The sequence below is a fragment of the Euprymna scolopes genome, chromosome 43 (genome assembly GCF_053919585.1).
Source record: "Euprymna scolopes isolate OS-2025 chromosome 43, ASM5391958v1, whole genome shotgun sequence".
Taxonomy (NCBI): Eukaryota; Metazoa; Mollusca; class Cephalopoda; order Sepiida; family Sepiolidae; genus Euprymna; species Euprymna scolopes.
This window is the reverse complement of record NC_136524.1, coordinates 20,473,804-20,490,817: the sequence shown is the minus strand read 5'-3', so window position 1 is coordinate 20,490,817 and position 17,014 is coordinate 20,473,804. Positions and strand designations below refer to the sequence as shown.

The 17,014-nt window shown below is 28.8% G+C and overlaps 1 protein-coding gene across 5 annotated transcripts in view; it reads right to left on the bottom strand.

Moving 5' to 3' along the window:
- Positions 1-17,014, bottom strand: part of LOC145268223 (palmitoyltransferase ZDHHC20-A-like) — a 226,821-nt gene that overhangs the window by 13,987 nt on the left and 195,820 nt on the right. For all 5 annotated transcript variants that reach the window (XR_013864861.1, XM_080123528.1, XM_080123530.1 and 2 more), the window contains one exon: positions 7,213-7,322. Coding sequence is in view for 4 of the 5 variants with exons in the window: in XM_080123528.1 (XP_079979654.1) it covers positions 7,213-7,322 (110 nt within the window). In the remaining variant the exon portion in view is untranslated. The remainder of the gene's footprint in view (positions 1-7,212; positions 7,323-17,014) is intronic.

Here is a 17,014-nt window from a genome sequence, read left to right as displayed (position 1 = left end):
ATAATGAAGAGTTTTTGCATATTTCTGATTGTAAAACTATATCATGGAATAACTGAAATCACAAAAAATATAACAATGCTAAGTTATGGGATTCTTAGTTACATTTAGCCTAAATAATTTAAATGTATACAACATTTTACCAATTAATTTCTATCTATGGATTTGGGTTTCCCGTTTAGCAGCCTCATAACTCTCACTTCTTTAGTCCTCATATTCCATTGATTGAAGCTTCTTAGAAAAGAGGAAGAATTGCTGTTTTCTGGATTGAAATCAGTCCCTACACCATTTATCATTGGCTAGTGTTTCATCTCGAGGTGGTATAGTATTTACATCACATGACTTTATGGAGTGGTTTCCTTTAAACAAAAATATGGATACAAAATGAATTTATCATAAAAGAATGAATTATAGCGATTGACCATATATTCAACATTAATAATCTTCCCAGGAATTGTTTTATTGTGGAAAAATAAATTGTGTGTAAAAGTAGCAAGTCTGTAAGTTATTTAATGAAATAAAAAGATAAATTACTAAGACTTTCCTTAAAATATTTGTTTGCTAATTTTCAAGGGAAGTAAATGAAAACTAACATCGCTAGCTGAAAAAAAAAAAGAAATAAAAAGGCGCTTCTACATTATTGGGACAAAATTTTGTAGTCGATAAATGGAGTTTTCAGATAAAAAAAACAATGGTTTCAACTGATTTTTTTGTCAATTCGAATAAGTTACAATGAAAGCTTCAAAATTATGTAGTTGGAATGACCTGAATATTACTGAATTATTAAAAAAAACTTTAATTGTGTTAGCAGGTGAAAAATTTCGGCCATCTTGTTTAAAATCGAAATGGAAAATTACATCCCTTTCAAACTCTCCTGTGTCTTACGATCGTTTTCATCAAATTCTATTTTTTATTTTCTTTAATAATTTTCTACCTTATCGATTTTTGTAATTTTTGGCTATAATCATCTTAAAAATATGAGAATATATAGATACCATTGTTTTCATGTGAAATTCAGTAAAATGATTTCTGAAATCTCTTCCCAATAGTGTAGAAGCGCCAAAAAAGACATACAGTGTTGACCTTAGTGGCATCAGATTTATCATCAGAAAATGTTATTTTTTTTAAAGGTGATAATATTCACACAAACATGAAATGCTTTATGCAGATTAATATTTTTATTACAGACTTATCAATAACTAGACTACCCGTAATCCGTTGGGTCAGTATTGTATATTAGCTTAGGAATTAATGTATGAGCGTGGCACTTGTGACGTAAAGAAAAACAGATTTGTGTGATATAACAGAAACATTTCTCTGAAAGTATATAATCAGAAAAAAAATATAAATAGATTTTTATGAGTCGTTCTGTTTATAATTGTTCATTTTTGAAAAAAAAAAAAAAAAAAAAAAAAAAACATACAGCCATTGAATTATAACTGGTTTGCCTAATTATAGGTAAATGTGCACTGAACAGATACCATAACACTTAAAGTTAAATTCAAATTTTGATATATTTAAACGCCAAAACAAAAACAATTTGGATGCTGAAAATGTACACAGTAAAACAATACATTTTATTGTCACGTCGATTCTTTGCTTATGTACGCATGCACAACCGGAAGTAGTAAACCGGATGTTGGGTTACAAAACCAGTTACAAGGTTATTTGAGTTTTATAATTATATAGATTATTAATTTTAATAAAATATTTCTTTTATATTGTTTTACATTGCAATTCAATCGTTTGTGGTCCTTGAATGCATTGTGCACAGGAAAATGTGCAGCAAAATTATTGGTAGCTTGAGAAAGGATAACCAGTTTGTGTGCACAAATGTAAGACAGTTGAAATGAATGAGAATTCACATGTGGACAAAGTATATCTGGATGCTGATGCTATTGTCTAGAAGTTTTGTTACGTTAGTGATACCATTCGAGCAGAGAGTGGAGCAGATGCTAATGTGATCACAAGAGTGGATGGAGTAAATTTAAGAAAATTCTATCATTATTAACCAGCAGAGTATTACCACAATATCTATCAGGCATGTGTACATAATGTGATTAAGTATGTAAGTGAAACCGGGCCAATGAGGGTTGAGGACATGTGTTGCATAGAGAGAAATGACATGAAAATGGAAGCATCGCCAAGGCTGCTGCAAAGAAAATGGGCTCCCTCTACCATGCTAGAAAGTTACTTAAGATTGAGAGTATCTTGTACCTCTATAAGACTACCATTCACTCATGTATGGAGTATTGTTGCCACATTTGGGCTGGTGTATCTGCTACTAGTCTCTCACTCTTAAACAGGGGTCAAAAGAGAATCACCGACGTAATAGGTCCTGAACGGTCAGCTAGGCATCAACCTCTGTCCTAATGATGAAATGTTGCATCCCTCTGCCTATTTTACAAGTATTTTAATGGTAGGGGTTCTAATGAACATTAAACCGTTGTACCCCCTTGATGTAAATACCATGACAACAATATCTACTGTAAAAGTATACCAATATTTTATTTTTATTAATCAATGTGTTTAATTTTAAATTATAAAATAAAACACAGACAATTAAAAGGCTTCCAAATCACACAAAATCTGGGTCTTTACTGTAGTAATTGTATAATCATTCTTTATTTAGTGTATAAAGAAAGAATTTTAGTCAGTTGTACTTTAAGAAAAAAGAAAGGTTTGTCTAGATGTTTGAAAAGGAAGAAGAAATCAAACGTTTTAGACAATTTAAAAGCTCCCAAACCATAAAAGCCAGGTCTCGACTTTAATAACCATGTAATCGGTTGTTTAAAATGTTTTAATCAGTGCGTAAAGAAAGAATGTTAGTCAACTGTAATTTAAGAAAAGAAATAATGACTATCAGCATGTGACGATGTGTTGGAAAACAACATGTATGGTGTATGCATACACAAAAGATGTAGCACGCTAGCATAGCTGTATAAGTTAACATGTATGGTATATTTAATGTAAAGATGTACGCAATCTTAGCTTATAAACATGTTTCGATGTGTTAATATGTTTGTAATTGGAATATTTTAGTTTAAACGATTGCTTCTTGTATAGAGGGAAGCCATGTTTGTAAATCTCTGGAGCGTTCGTTTTTGTAGGAGGATTTACATTCTGGAATGAACAATAGTCAGTTCTCAGCCAATGAGACTTGGTGGAATGTGAGAAGGGAGAAATTATTATTTTTGGAATCAGGAAAAGGAAAGATTATGTTATGTATATAAGTATATGAGCCAGATAATAAGGGTGCAACCCCATATCTGACCAAAATGCAGAATACCTTCCAGTGTTGACTGGAAGCAATAGGAGTACTTTTTATTAAGAAGGAAAAATAGTAACTACTTCCACTATAGATGGTTGCAACTATGATGATGTTGTTCCTAGGATGTAATGTAGGATTTTAATATAACGAATAAATGTGTGTAAGAGTGTATTCAAAAGTTACATAATATAGTGGCTAATAGTCTAGTCATAGTAAATTTGTATGTGCCATCTGTTGGAGCAAACCTTGTGTAGTTTGGTCCAGAGGGGAATTTCTGCAATCAAATTATTATGTATGGAGATAAGTAGACTTTAACATTTTGATGCAAATTTATTTATTATTTAAATAAGAAATAGGAAAAAAAATCAATTCAACTTCGATGATGTGTAGGAGGGGGAGGCTATTTTACAAACAATTAAAGGGCAAATTTGATCTCTTAGGAGAAGGAGAGGGAATGAGTGAATGAAGTGAGAAGGTGGGGGAAGCTGTCACTGATTCTTCTTTATGAACTCATACATCAGTATATATTTCTTTCTAGCAGAATTTCATTTAAATGACATTGTTAAAACAGTCAGTATGACAACCTTCCTTGAAAATAAATGAAGATATTTTAAAAAAGGTTTTTGTAATTTACCTTTATTAAATAACTAATTACTGGTAACACATTGACAAAACTATTGTGTATATATATATATATATATATATATATATATATATATATATATATATATATATATATGAGCAAACAGTTAATAAAATATGTTAAAAACACTTTTAAATGAGTTAAAAACATATTTAATCTGAAAAGGAAACACTAGATAAATGGATAGTCCTTAATCCGCAGAGTTTCGAAGAAATACTTTCCTTCTCATCAGAGGGTAGGAATTAGCAAAATGCGGGATTGGATTTTGCATGCAGAAGTATTTGGTGAAGCAACAATAAGTCAAAGATCTTACTTGATAACAAAAAAAGTGAAGCAGAGGGAATATGGTAAAGAAAAAGGTGATTTTTATCTTCCACCAGACTATCCATTCGTGTGTAATCACCTTTTTCTTTACCATATTCCCTCTGCTTCACTTTTTTTTGTTTTCAAGTAAGATCTTTGACTTACTTGTTGTTTCACCAAATACTTCTGCATGCAAAATCCGATCCCGCATTTTGCTAATTCCTACCCTCTGATGAGAAGGAAAGTATTTCTTCGAAACTCCGCGGATTAAAAACTATCCATTTATCTAGTGTTTCCTTTTCAGATTAAATATGTTTTTAACTCATTTCAAAGTGTTTTTTAACATATTTCATTAACTGTTTGCTCATATTATAAGCTCTATTTCCTATTTGGTTTTATTGAGCTTTTATATCTGGCCGAGATAATTTTATAAATATTAATTCTTTAATATTTATAATTTACTTTAATTTTACCATCTTGGATCATTTTGGTAAATTCAATTGTAATTTCCATTTTATATATATATTTATATATATATATATATATATATATATATATATATATATATATAACAATTGTGTGTGTGTGTGTGTGTATATAAGAATAATTAGATGAATTAGATCACAGATTAATGAATTTTGGAGTATCAGTTCTTACAAAATACTTTTGGGAGGTAATATTTTTATATAAGACAATCCCAACCAAATAAAATTGCTCAATATATTAGATAGAGCAAATTAAAATTTACAGTTTTTATATTTAAATATCATTCAGAAAAAACATAATTTTCAAAAATTATATATTTTTTTAATGAAATTTAAATATAAAAACTATATATCTATATATATATATATATATATATATATATATATATATATATAATAATAAATGACAAAAACTATATTCCAAAATTCATGATGTTGACCATCTTATAATTTATTCCTTTAATTCAGTTGACTTATAGAATTTTATTATATATATAAGTAATATATAAAAGGAATAAATAAGATGGTCCACATCATGAATTTTGGAATATAGTTTTTTTGTTATTTATTCTCTATATTGCTCTGTAATTACATTGAGTTTCTTAAATAAGGATTGGTATATATTATAAGAAAATATATATATATATTTCAGGTTAAAAATATCCAACAGTAAAAACTATTAAATTTCAACAAAGTTGTTGATAGTGCTCAATAAAAAGAGTAGGACATTATTTTATTCAATTTAGGTGAACAAAATTACCATAAACCGCAACAATAAATCTACTGTTTCAGTTTAAAAAGACACAGTCAAGCAACAATAAACTTCCAGTCTTACTCGAGGTCAATCTGGCCTCAAGTAAAACTGGAAGTTTATTGTTGCCTGACGATGTCTTTTTAGACTGAAACAGTAGATTTATTGTCGCAACTTATGGTAATTTTGTTTACATAAAGTTAATAAAATAGGGTTTGTATTACTGTACACAGATTCGAAAAAGTTGTCAAAAAACAAATATAGAACAAATAAATGTTATCAAAGGCAAGATAAGTTACTTTTCTACCTAACTGGATATATTTTTTGTGTTTTTATTCAGTGTAACATGTTTATTCAGCTCGAAAAACATGCAGTGTTTACCGATGTATTGGAAAATTCAAAATGGCAGCCGACTCTCTCTCGGAGAGGGTACGTTTGGGAAAAGGTATTATAAATAATAAACTAGACAAAATACTGTTAGAAACTCGCTCAATATATGTTACCGTGACATAAGTTGACATATATTCGGTTGTTTTCTAACAGTATTTTGTCTAGTTTATTATTTATAATACCTTTTCCCAAACGTACCCTCTCCGAGAGAGAGTCGGCTGCCATTTTGAATTTTCCAATACATCGGTAAACACTGCATGTTTTTCGAGCTGAATAAACATGTTACACTGAATAAAAACACAAAAAATATATCCAGTTAGGTAGAAAAGTAACTTATCTTGCCTTTGATAACATTTATTTGTTCTATATTTGTTTTTTGACAACTTTTTCGAATCTATGTGTACAGTAATACAAACCCATAAAATAATATATATATATACATATGAGAAATAAAACAATAAAATTACAAATGAATAACACCAAACAATTATCTATTATAGATTGCTTAAAACATTTATTTTAATTAGATAGATATATTGATGTATATAGGTCTTTAAAACTATTTCAAAGTATTACCCTGCATTATTGATTTAAATAGAAGTAATCCGCTTTGGGGGTAATATAGAATTGATAAATTACAAAATGAAACTGATACATTTATTTGTTTAGATAAATATACATTCAGTGATAGGATCTTAATACAAGCCAAACTTGTTTGTAAGTACAACCTACAACAATAATAATTGTTATTTGGATGTGAAACAGTAGCTGTATATTTATAGCAATGTCCGGCGTATCATGTTCTTCTTTCTCTTATTACTGAAGAGATCCTAGGCAAATGGCTAATGGTTGAGTGATTTTTCATTTAAGTTTAAGACTACCCGGAGCATTCCAGTGTAAGTTCGATCTAACTTACTTTCAAGTTTTTTTACTGAGAGCCCATGCTGGTGAACCATAAAGCAGCACCATCTCCACTATGGCTCTAAAAAAATTTTTCTTGATCTATTTTGGGAGGGCATATTCCCATATAACTTTCAGCCGGACATTGCAACAGAAAAAAAAATGAGGTCGTCAGTGATGTGGCAATGTGGGATCCTTAACACGAAACCGCTTAAGTAGGAAGACCTGTCAAGACATACACAAAATTTTTGACAGAAGACATTGGCTTACAACTTGAAGATCTTCCTAAGGTCATGGGAGATAGAGACCAGTAGAGGTAAACAGTCAATTTGGTCTGGGCAACCTGTCCGATACAATGGTATATGCTTATCCTATATTCATCTTGTAGATTAAAAATATTGTTTTATCCCTGAAATGACAATTTATCAACATTTGAAAATGTTTCCATAGAATTTGTGTCAGTCGTGCTTACCTGCTGTTCCATTTGTATCACCTTCCTCCATCCATCGTTGCCTTTCACCAAGAAGATGATCCGAATCCAAATCAACTGTGCGTGTAGGATAAGTGATACCATCACCCATACTAAAAAGAAATTTAACAAAATATAGACAAACACAAGTTACACTTATCGATAGGTAGTGGCAGATCATTTTAATTCAAACATGGTGCAAAAATAACATGAGTAAATAAAAAATACTAATGGAGATTTGGTATTTGCCTGCCTGAAGCCACAGGTACACTATTACCATCTTTTATTGCTCAATTTAATTTACTAAACTATTTCAGACTAATATAACATCTTTCAATGCTCAATCCCTGGGAAAAGGGAAGGGTGTTAATATAGTACTTGGTCTGTAATATGAGTGTATTATGAGTAATTATTATTATTATGATTATTATTATTGTCATGACCCGCGTTATTATGGTTACAAGTATTATCATCATTGCTTTTCCATGTTTAATCAGTACATCTACTAGTCTAATAATAATAATTTTTATTACTAGCATCTGTATATGTTTTACCTTTATTTTATTTTCAATATTATGGTTTATTATTATTTTATTTTCAATATTATGGTTTATTATTATTTTATTTTCAATATTATGGTTTATTATTATTTTATTTTCAATATTATGGTTTATTATTATTTTATTTTCAATATTATGGTTTATTATTATTTTATTTTCAATATTATGGTTTATTATTATTTTATTTTCAATATTATGGTTTATTATTATTTTATTTTCAATATTATGGTTTATTATTATTTTATTTTCAATATTATGGTTTATTATTATTTTATTTTCAATATTATGGTTTATTATTATTTTATTTTCAATATTATGGTTTATTATTATCTTATTTTCAATATTATGGTTTATTATTATTTTATTTTCAATATTATGGTTTATTATTATTTTATTTTCAATATTATGGTTTATTATTATTTTATTTTCAATATTATGGTTCATTATTATTTTATTTTCAATATTATGGTTTATTATTATTTTATTTTCAATATTATGGTTTATTATTATTTTATTTTCAATATTATGGTTTATTATTATTTTATTTTCAATATTATGGTTTATTATTATTTTATTTTCAATATTATGGTTTATTATTATTTTATTTTCATTATCCATTTTTTTTTTAAATGTCATCAGCTAAGTCATGTAAGCCTTAGATATCATACTTTGCCTTACTTTCCTCGACTTATGAACTGTATATCCATATTAAAATTATATAAGTCTATGTATTTGCTGTGAAAAGCGTATGTGCCTTGTGTGTGATTTTATTAGATAAAATAAATGGTTGATTGTATCAAGTTACTTAACCTTAATCAGTGAATTTCAATATGAGAGTCTTGTTAAAAAATTTTTCTTTTTAATCTAGTCATATGACCGTTACAGATTATAATTTTGCTTCATTTTTTGATATATATATATATATATATATATTATGGAAATCGCTCTAAACGAGGCATGAAGCCAGTTGATGTAAGAAGCCAAAAAAAAAAAAAAAAATAAATATTACTTCAAGGTAAAAAACTTGCCAACAATAAGTGTTAAATGGATTCTAATCAAATTTGATTGCTAAAACAGCAATTCTTCCCTCTTTGCCAGAAGCATAGCTCATGGAATATGACAAAATAATGAAACCAAAAGTTATGAAAACTGCTGCAAGATCCAATGTCTACTCTCCTTAAATGAGGATAGACATTTTAGGGGGCTTGAGATTGTTGCTTAATAAAGCTATGACTGTAACATTTTCAATTAGCTATGATATGTTTGTAGAAATAAAACTTATTACAAATATCTCTATTTATTGTTGATCAGTATTATATAAGCAGAGATTCTATGGATGTTTTATCCTGTAGCCAGTGGCATTCATCCTGGTTGGATTGAACCTGCTTCCTCCAAAGAAGGAAATTTCAGGAGAATATCAAATTCACTAATGGTCCCCTGTCGCTGCAAACTTAACCTGGGTTATTATATATGCATGCATATGTGCTTACTGTTTCATGAATACTTTGTTCTACACTATGACTTGTAGAAGCACTTGCGGCCTTGTTACGTAACAAACTATTGCGATTTTGTGAAGTGGAACTTGCATTATTTAAATTTTTTTTTTTTTAAAATTCAATTTTCACCCCAAACAAGGCACGGTGCACTTTGAAGTAGGGGGCTACTATCAGGGACATAAGTTGCAGGGGCATTATGAAAGGAGATGAGTAGCAAGATGTCTGTTCACATTACACTTGAACTTCTGCATGTCAGTACAGTTGGGAAAGCAGGATCCCGAAAGGGAAGTTCCAAAGTCTAGCAGTTCTGGGGAAGAAACTATTGGAGTAGAAGGCCTTCTTACACCTAAGGATCTCTACGGTGAAGGGGTGGGATTTAGCTGTTTGTCAGGGGTATTCACGTCGAGGGGGTACAAGTGCTTGTAGTTTGTCAGAGCACTCACCATTAAAGTACTTGTAGAACAGGCAGAGTGATGCAACATTTCATCGATGGGATAGAGGCTGAAGTTTAGATGACAGTTCAGGACCTATCAGGTTGACGATTCTCTTTGGAACCCTGTCAAGGAGTGAGAGACTAGTAGCAGATGCACCAGCCCAAATGTGACAACAGTACTCCATACATGGGCAAATGGTAGCCTTATAGAGGTACAGGATACTTTTAAGCATAAGTAGCTTTCTAACACGATAGAGAGAGCCCACCTTCTTCGCAACAGCCTTAACAATGCTTTCAATGTATCTATTCCAGTTCATGTTCCCTGTAAACGTTAGGCCAAGGAGTTTAAAGGAAGTACTTTTGAATAATGTGTTCTTGGCCATTGCTATTAGGGGTAGTGAAGGTTTCTTGTAATTATTGAAGGAAACAAGCTTAGTCTTGGCAGCACTGAATGTGACCATCCATTTTTGCCCCCATTCCACTACAGATTGGAGGTCATCATCTAGTGTTTTTGCCATTTCCTTGGATATGTGTTCGGTATTGAATTCATAATATTTTACTAGATTGGTCATTGTAACTATAGTGATGTGTGGTTTTTGGAGAATGTGGAAATACACCATAAAAGCAGAAATAGATGAAAATACATTTTCAGCTATTAATTTCAGAGTTAAAGGTTAATAACTTCTCTTGACTGTGTGTGTGTCTAGGCATAAAAATAATTGTTAATATTTAAAAGAATATTATACAGTTATGAAAGCCCTTCAAGAAATTAAAGTTAAGCCCTCTTCAAGGAATTAATAAAAAAGCAGTCAACTTTAACACAAATGCAGTATTCCAGTTGTTGAATACTCTATAACTGTTTACTATGTATGTCAGGTGACTAGGCATTTAATTTCCCTTTGAACTTTTAATTTGACTAGGTATTTAATTCTTGTGTTAATTACTAGTGGCCTTGATGTAAGATGCTAGCATATAGAGTCAAGATTGACCTTGTGACTGGGTTCAAATCTCTTGATCAGCAGTAATTATCACTTCCTATACTGATGATTGCATGAGCATGAAACACTAGTGTTCGTAGGTATAAAAATAAATGTTAACATATTCTTACATACATAAGTAGTGGATTATAAATATGTATTTAGCTTTTGTTATTGCTGTGAAAATAGAGTAGTACAATAAGTACTACAATTTACCAATAAAATACAAACTCCATACACTAATTAAAAGCATGTAGAAATGTTCTGCTTTCAGCAAATGTATTATTTTCCATAATTAAACAGTTAAATCATAAAATATATGAAGTATTTAAGAAATCATGTTACAACTTATCTCCCTTGCTTGTTTCCTGAAAGAAAAGCGGTCTAATTTTAGTACAAACATTTCATACACAAACTTTCTTCTTTATTAATGCATATCTATTTCCTTCAAAACAACAAAGTATAACAATGCTTTATAAAGCATACAAAGCAAATTGAAGCTCAAAATACACTTTTCATTATTATAAAAGCAAAAATAAAATCTGAACAAAAGCTGAAATGGCAACAATTAGCATTAGCAGCATTAAGCTTTAAACAATATTTTCATAGCAAGCCATCTGTTGTCAAAATTAGGGCATTTTTTATTTGATAATTTTAAAATCTGAGGAGAAAAATTCATATCACATATAATTGAGAGGTACAAAGAAAATTCACAAAATCAGACGTAAACTAAAAAGTTTCAATGTAAATTTCTCTTCCAATGCATAATAATGTAATGCATAAATGTTATAGGATTCTAAGAAATTAAAAGCATTAAAATCACAAAAACTGTTGATAAATTACCAACTCTAAATCATTCATCATGTTCAGATTCATTATTTCATAGATTTACTTTAAGCAAAAATCTTTTCAAAGAAACAATATAGATGTCTTAAATGTATGTAGCAGTTATATCAGTATTCAAAAACAATGAATCATAAATATAAAATGTAAACATGACTATTTACATAAGAATTTTCAGTTGATATCCAGAATTTTCCCTATATTAAAAAGCAAAAATACAAAAAAGTTCTTTATGCATGAATTGAAAATATCATTCCAAAAATCACATAAATTGATCAATTTTTTTATGTATAGAAAATCATTTTTTTTTAAAATAATTTTTAGCAATTAATGGTCAAATGTATCCATTACAAGGCTGATTTTGATCTCCATTTCTTGAGAAGTTACAGGGGAGGAGATAATTCTTTACTTATTCAAAAATGCAGAACCAGACATTGTTCTTGCTTTCTCATGAAATTTTATTTAATTAATTAAAAAAAAAAAAACTACTTGATTGATTTACATAATTTTTGGAATATGACATTTTCACTTGGTGGCAATTACATACATCATAAACATTTTTCTGTATTTTTGTTTTTAATATTGAGAGAACTTTGGACAATGAACAAGTTAACATTTTATTATGAAAAAGAAAGGTACATTAAATTTATTTGCTGATCATTTTAGACGACTTTAATATAAGTTTTTTTAAAAGATTTTTCTTTGATTATATTTTTTTTATTGCCAGATCAAGTAATTATCTCCCTTTACCAATATAAGTTTTTTTGATGGTAAATTACTCTCATCTTTTGTAGTGTTGAACCAAAAAATATCAGTGTTAACTGAAGCTAAATTAATAATATATATTTTAGAAGAAAATTATAATTATGAGATTTCTCCCCAGAAAAGAATTATGTTTTGAAATTTAAATGTTTTTATTTTTCTTTCGAACAGTCAAGTATTATTTTAGTGCTTTTTCTTTCGAACAGTCAAGTATTATTTTAGTGTTTTCTTTATTTTATTGTAATTTTTATCCCTATTTAATTAGGTATATGTATATGTTGTTATATGTGTATGTACAGGATTTACTTTTAAATTAACCGATTATTATTATGAATTTTAGAACACAGCTGCCAGGTATAAGAGTGAGTAATGTGGACTATATTTAGTTTTACTTAATTTATGCCAAAAGAATAAAAAAGTGGTAGAATCCCTTTGTGAAAATTCAAATGCGTCTTATTTCTGTGAAATTTTAATAGATATTAGATATCAATGAATAAATATTCCCCCAAATTTCAGTTTCTTTGGAGTATTTTAAAGAGTTTTAAATAGTATAATATAAGCACAGCTTCTCATTTGAATATTCAAATGTCAAATTTGCTTTAAATTCAATCTATAGTCATTAGACACCGTTAACATTCCCTAAATTTCAATATTTTTCTTAAGACCCTTAAATTTTAGACATTTTCTAGGATCAAATCACATAATAGATTCTAAGCAAAACTGGTATAACGATTCTAGACATAAGGTTTATTATCATTGTTTGATCTTTGTAAGGGGAAATAAAAGTGATGCAAAGCTGTTCTATTTGGAGAATTAATTGTACCAGTCCTGGGACAGGTAATCTTCTAGTTCTCTATAAATGAATTTGTTTAAGACAGCTATTATTTACATTAGTGATATAAATAGCACTGCTCTAGTTAAAAGGATAATTTTCTGAAAGTTTCATATGAGCAAGAGAACGTTTTAATTCAAATTAAGTAATTATGAAATTATCAGTATTTTATGCTTTTCAGATTATCATTGGATTTCTGGTAGATTTTTAAGCAGAGCTCAAATGATAAAAAATGTAGTCTTGTTACAGCTTAAATTTGATTTATTTAATGCTTTTTTGTTTTTAAGTTTAAACCTTTAAAAAGGTTAATATAACATTAGACAGTTAAATAGATAAGAGAATTCTTAGAAAACTTAAGTTCAAACATTGGTTTTCACACATTCCTGTATTTATAATGAACCATATTTTAAAAATTAATACTCCTAACTTACACGGCTGTAAATCCCATGATCAGATATGTGTCATTAGAAATGACTGATGTCATGCAATTAATCCATTTTATTAATATGTTCAGCATGATGCAGAATAAGGACTGTGCTATCAGCAGAATTTCTGGGTAGTTTATGTAAAATGTCTAAAAGGTGCCAAACAAAAGTTTTGTGATTTGTTTTCTCATGCAAATGCTAGTCAATTGTTTTCAATGAAAAATATTAATTCTATTACTATGAAGATAATTCAATGAAAAAAATTAAAATTTTCTTTGTTGTTCCAAATAATAAGATAATGAATTGAATCAAACAATTTCTACGAAATAAAATCAAAACCAAGAAAAAAAGAAAAAAAGAAAAGAAAACTCATTGTAAGGCAAGTTTCATGAGAAAATATTCACTTTTTGAATAGCAAACAAAATTTTTTTTTATGACTAAATTTTTTATATAATTAAAAAAAACTTTTTTGTTCAAATCAAGATAAATATTTAATTTTTTTTAATAATAAATCAATGATAACAAATGTTTTCTTAAGTGACATTGACTGCTGCAATTTCCTTGGCTTTACATTTCGGCACCTTTTGGTGTTTAATGTAAACTGCCTGGAAGCCACCAATAATGGCAGTCCTTATTTTGCATAAGTACTAAAAAATCTTACCTTGTGTCTAGCATATGCATTATTTTACAATACCTCCCTTCCTCTCAATATACTTAACAGATGAAAAAGAAAGTCATAGAACAACATGCATTCTGGAGAATTTTATTATTCCCTTTACACCCAGAAAAAAGTTTATTAGAATTTTAGAAAAAGTAATCAACAGAGACAATAAACTCCAAGTTCTTGGCCTTTAAACTAGCATCGAAATGTAGTATCTGTTCTGACAATACACTTAATCTTTTCTACCCTCAGTCAGTGAAGGAGAAATTCTTTCAGGCCAGCAATTTTTTTTTTTGTTCCAATACAGTGTGTCACTTTTTGGGGAGCTGGATTTGCTCTACATTCAAAACTGACCTTGTGTCTAAATCTGCCCTTGTAGGAAGGCAAGTAAATAGAAAACCTATCCATCCTAATCAAGAATATAGGTAAACACATATGCATACAAAGATATACTTGCAAAATTCCCATCAGACACACACAAACTAATTGCACCTTACATATCTCTGCATACAAATTAAGAGAGTCCCTATTGCCTCCCCAAAAAGGTAAAGTTAGCCATAAGGTCATGTTTTTTATGTGGGGATTATCCAACTCTCCAAAAAGGATCATTCTTGATAAGATAAAAATAAAAATTACCTCAGTTAACAAATATTTCTCCTCCTCTGCCTGAGCACAGAACAAATACTACTACACTCTGAATTATTTATTTGCAAACATGTTATACATTATAAGAAATTAGACATAACTCTATCAAAAGTGTGTGTAGGGTGTGGATCAGTAGTTGTCCTTCATTTAACCCACTCTTAACTATACTTATTAGAAGTCGCCACGATACCACATATGGGGCCATGCGATTTACAATACCCCAAATTGTTTGAACTTAATGTTTGTGGATGAAACTGAAAATAAATAATCTCTGCATACCAATTATTAATGCATCATCTACAATTAGATGAAAAGATATTTATTTGAGAAAGTGTCCCCTTGAAATAAATACCCTCAACAAACTTAGAAAGCAGCAAAATCCCACCCCTTCACTATAGAAGTTTTCAAAATTCAAAGGCTTTCTACTCTAATAGCATTTCTTAAATTGCTAGCCTTTGGAATTCTCTCTCTGATTCCTGTTTCCTTGACATCTACAGATTTAAATAAAACGTGAACAAGCATCTCACTGTACAATTCCTCACTTTGTATGTCCCTATAAATATGGATCCTAATGCCCCAGTGGTAATTTGCCTTATTTAAAGTGAATTAAAGTATAAATAAAATAAATTAAAAATTTAACTGTACAATAAAAGTTGTTTAAAAGAGACAAAAATGTAATTGAATGACAAAAATGTAATTAAAAACTTATTCTTAATAAGAAACTCATTTATGTTGCTAACATTTCAGAAAATTGAAAATTATAGAAAAAATAATAAAAATGGTATGGAGTTCAAAGTTGGAAGGAGAAGTACACATTCATTTCCAGATAATGTCTTTTTTTTTTTGAGAAAAAATATTGGGAATGAAAAATCTGCTTTGTGTTACTTTGTGAACAAAAACAAAAAAACTTGAAATCTAAAAAATGAGTAAACTTTCAGATTTTAATTGATTGGTTTGGTAAATTTTTATCAAATATTTTCCAAAATCATAATCTATATTTCAAACTGGGGGGGGGGGGAAATATATATTTTTTTTAATTGTTAAATACATATTTACAATAACAATTTTGGTTAAATAACATTGTTAGTAAATATGTCTTGTCACCATACAAATATGAAGAAATAAATGGATGAAAACGATTCTATGGATCAGCACTAATAAATGATTTCTTTGACAATTTTACATCTGGAAGAATCAGACTTTAATTCTTTTTTGTAGCATCCTTCATTTGAATATTCTCGTTTTGTTCTTATCTGTTCAAATGCAAATTTGGCAAAGGAGGTAACTTTAGAGCATATAGATTATATTTCAAGTGTCTGCAGTGAATTAAAACATTCTTGTTTTATCTGATGAAGAAATGATTCCCGTTATTGGTAAGTTAAATTTTTACTTTTTTAATTTATTTTTCTATTTCATGTCGAATTCTACTTGAAGTTTTTATTAAAATATGGTAATATTCCAATTTTATATTAACAAAAAAAAAAAAAAAAAAAAAAATAGCCCATACAATTCTACACATTTGTTATGAAAATAACGTACATTTTCAAGTTTTTCTAGTTAGAAAAATTTACTTTGCAGAAAATTAGTAGAAACATTTTATTTCTTTTATTTATAATTTATATTTATAATTGTTTTTAAGGAGTATTTTTCTCCTAAAATTATAGTTTTAAAATCAGATAACCCACAAAGGTTAATACAAGTAAATAAGGAAACTGCTTTAAAGGTTTTTCGGTACTTTTGTATCTATGTTATTGTGCTGAAATAACTTTATTTAGAAAGCTATTCATAACATGGGGAGGAGGGGAGAGTGTGTTGCAACTATTCTGTACTTTCACCCAACAATTTAATAAACAAAAATACCATAAAAATTAAATTTAACTTGAAAATACTATTTTAAAAATAACATGGTAACATAGATGCACAAGCACCAGTTTTTCAAACTCTAAACACTGCACACTCGTTTAAAATGGCACAGCTACAGCAAGAATGAATCTATTTATGGATAAATTCATATTATCCAAAGAGGAGCTAAAGTCTGTAAAAAAAAAAAAATGTTTAAACACTACTATGCTTCTGGTTTGGACTGGTCCTGTCTCTTCAATAAATCTAATTCAACTTTACAAAGTTTTTCATTATGACTTACCATAACTAGCACTTATTTTTTTTTTTTT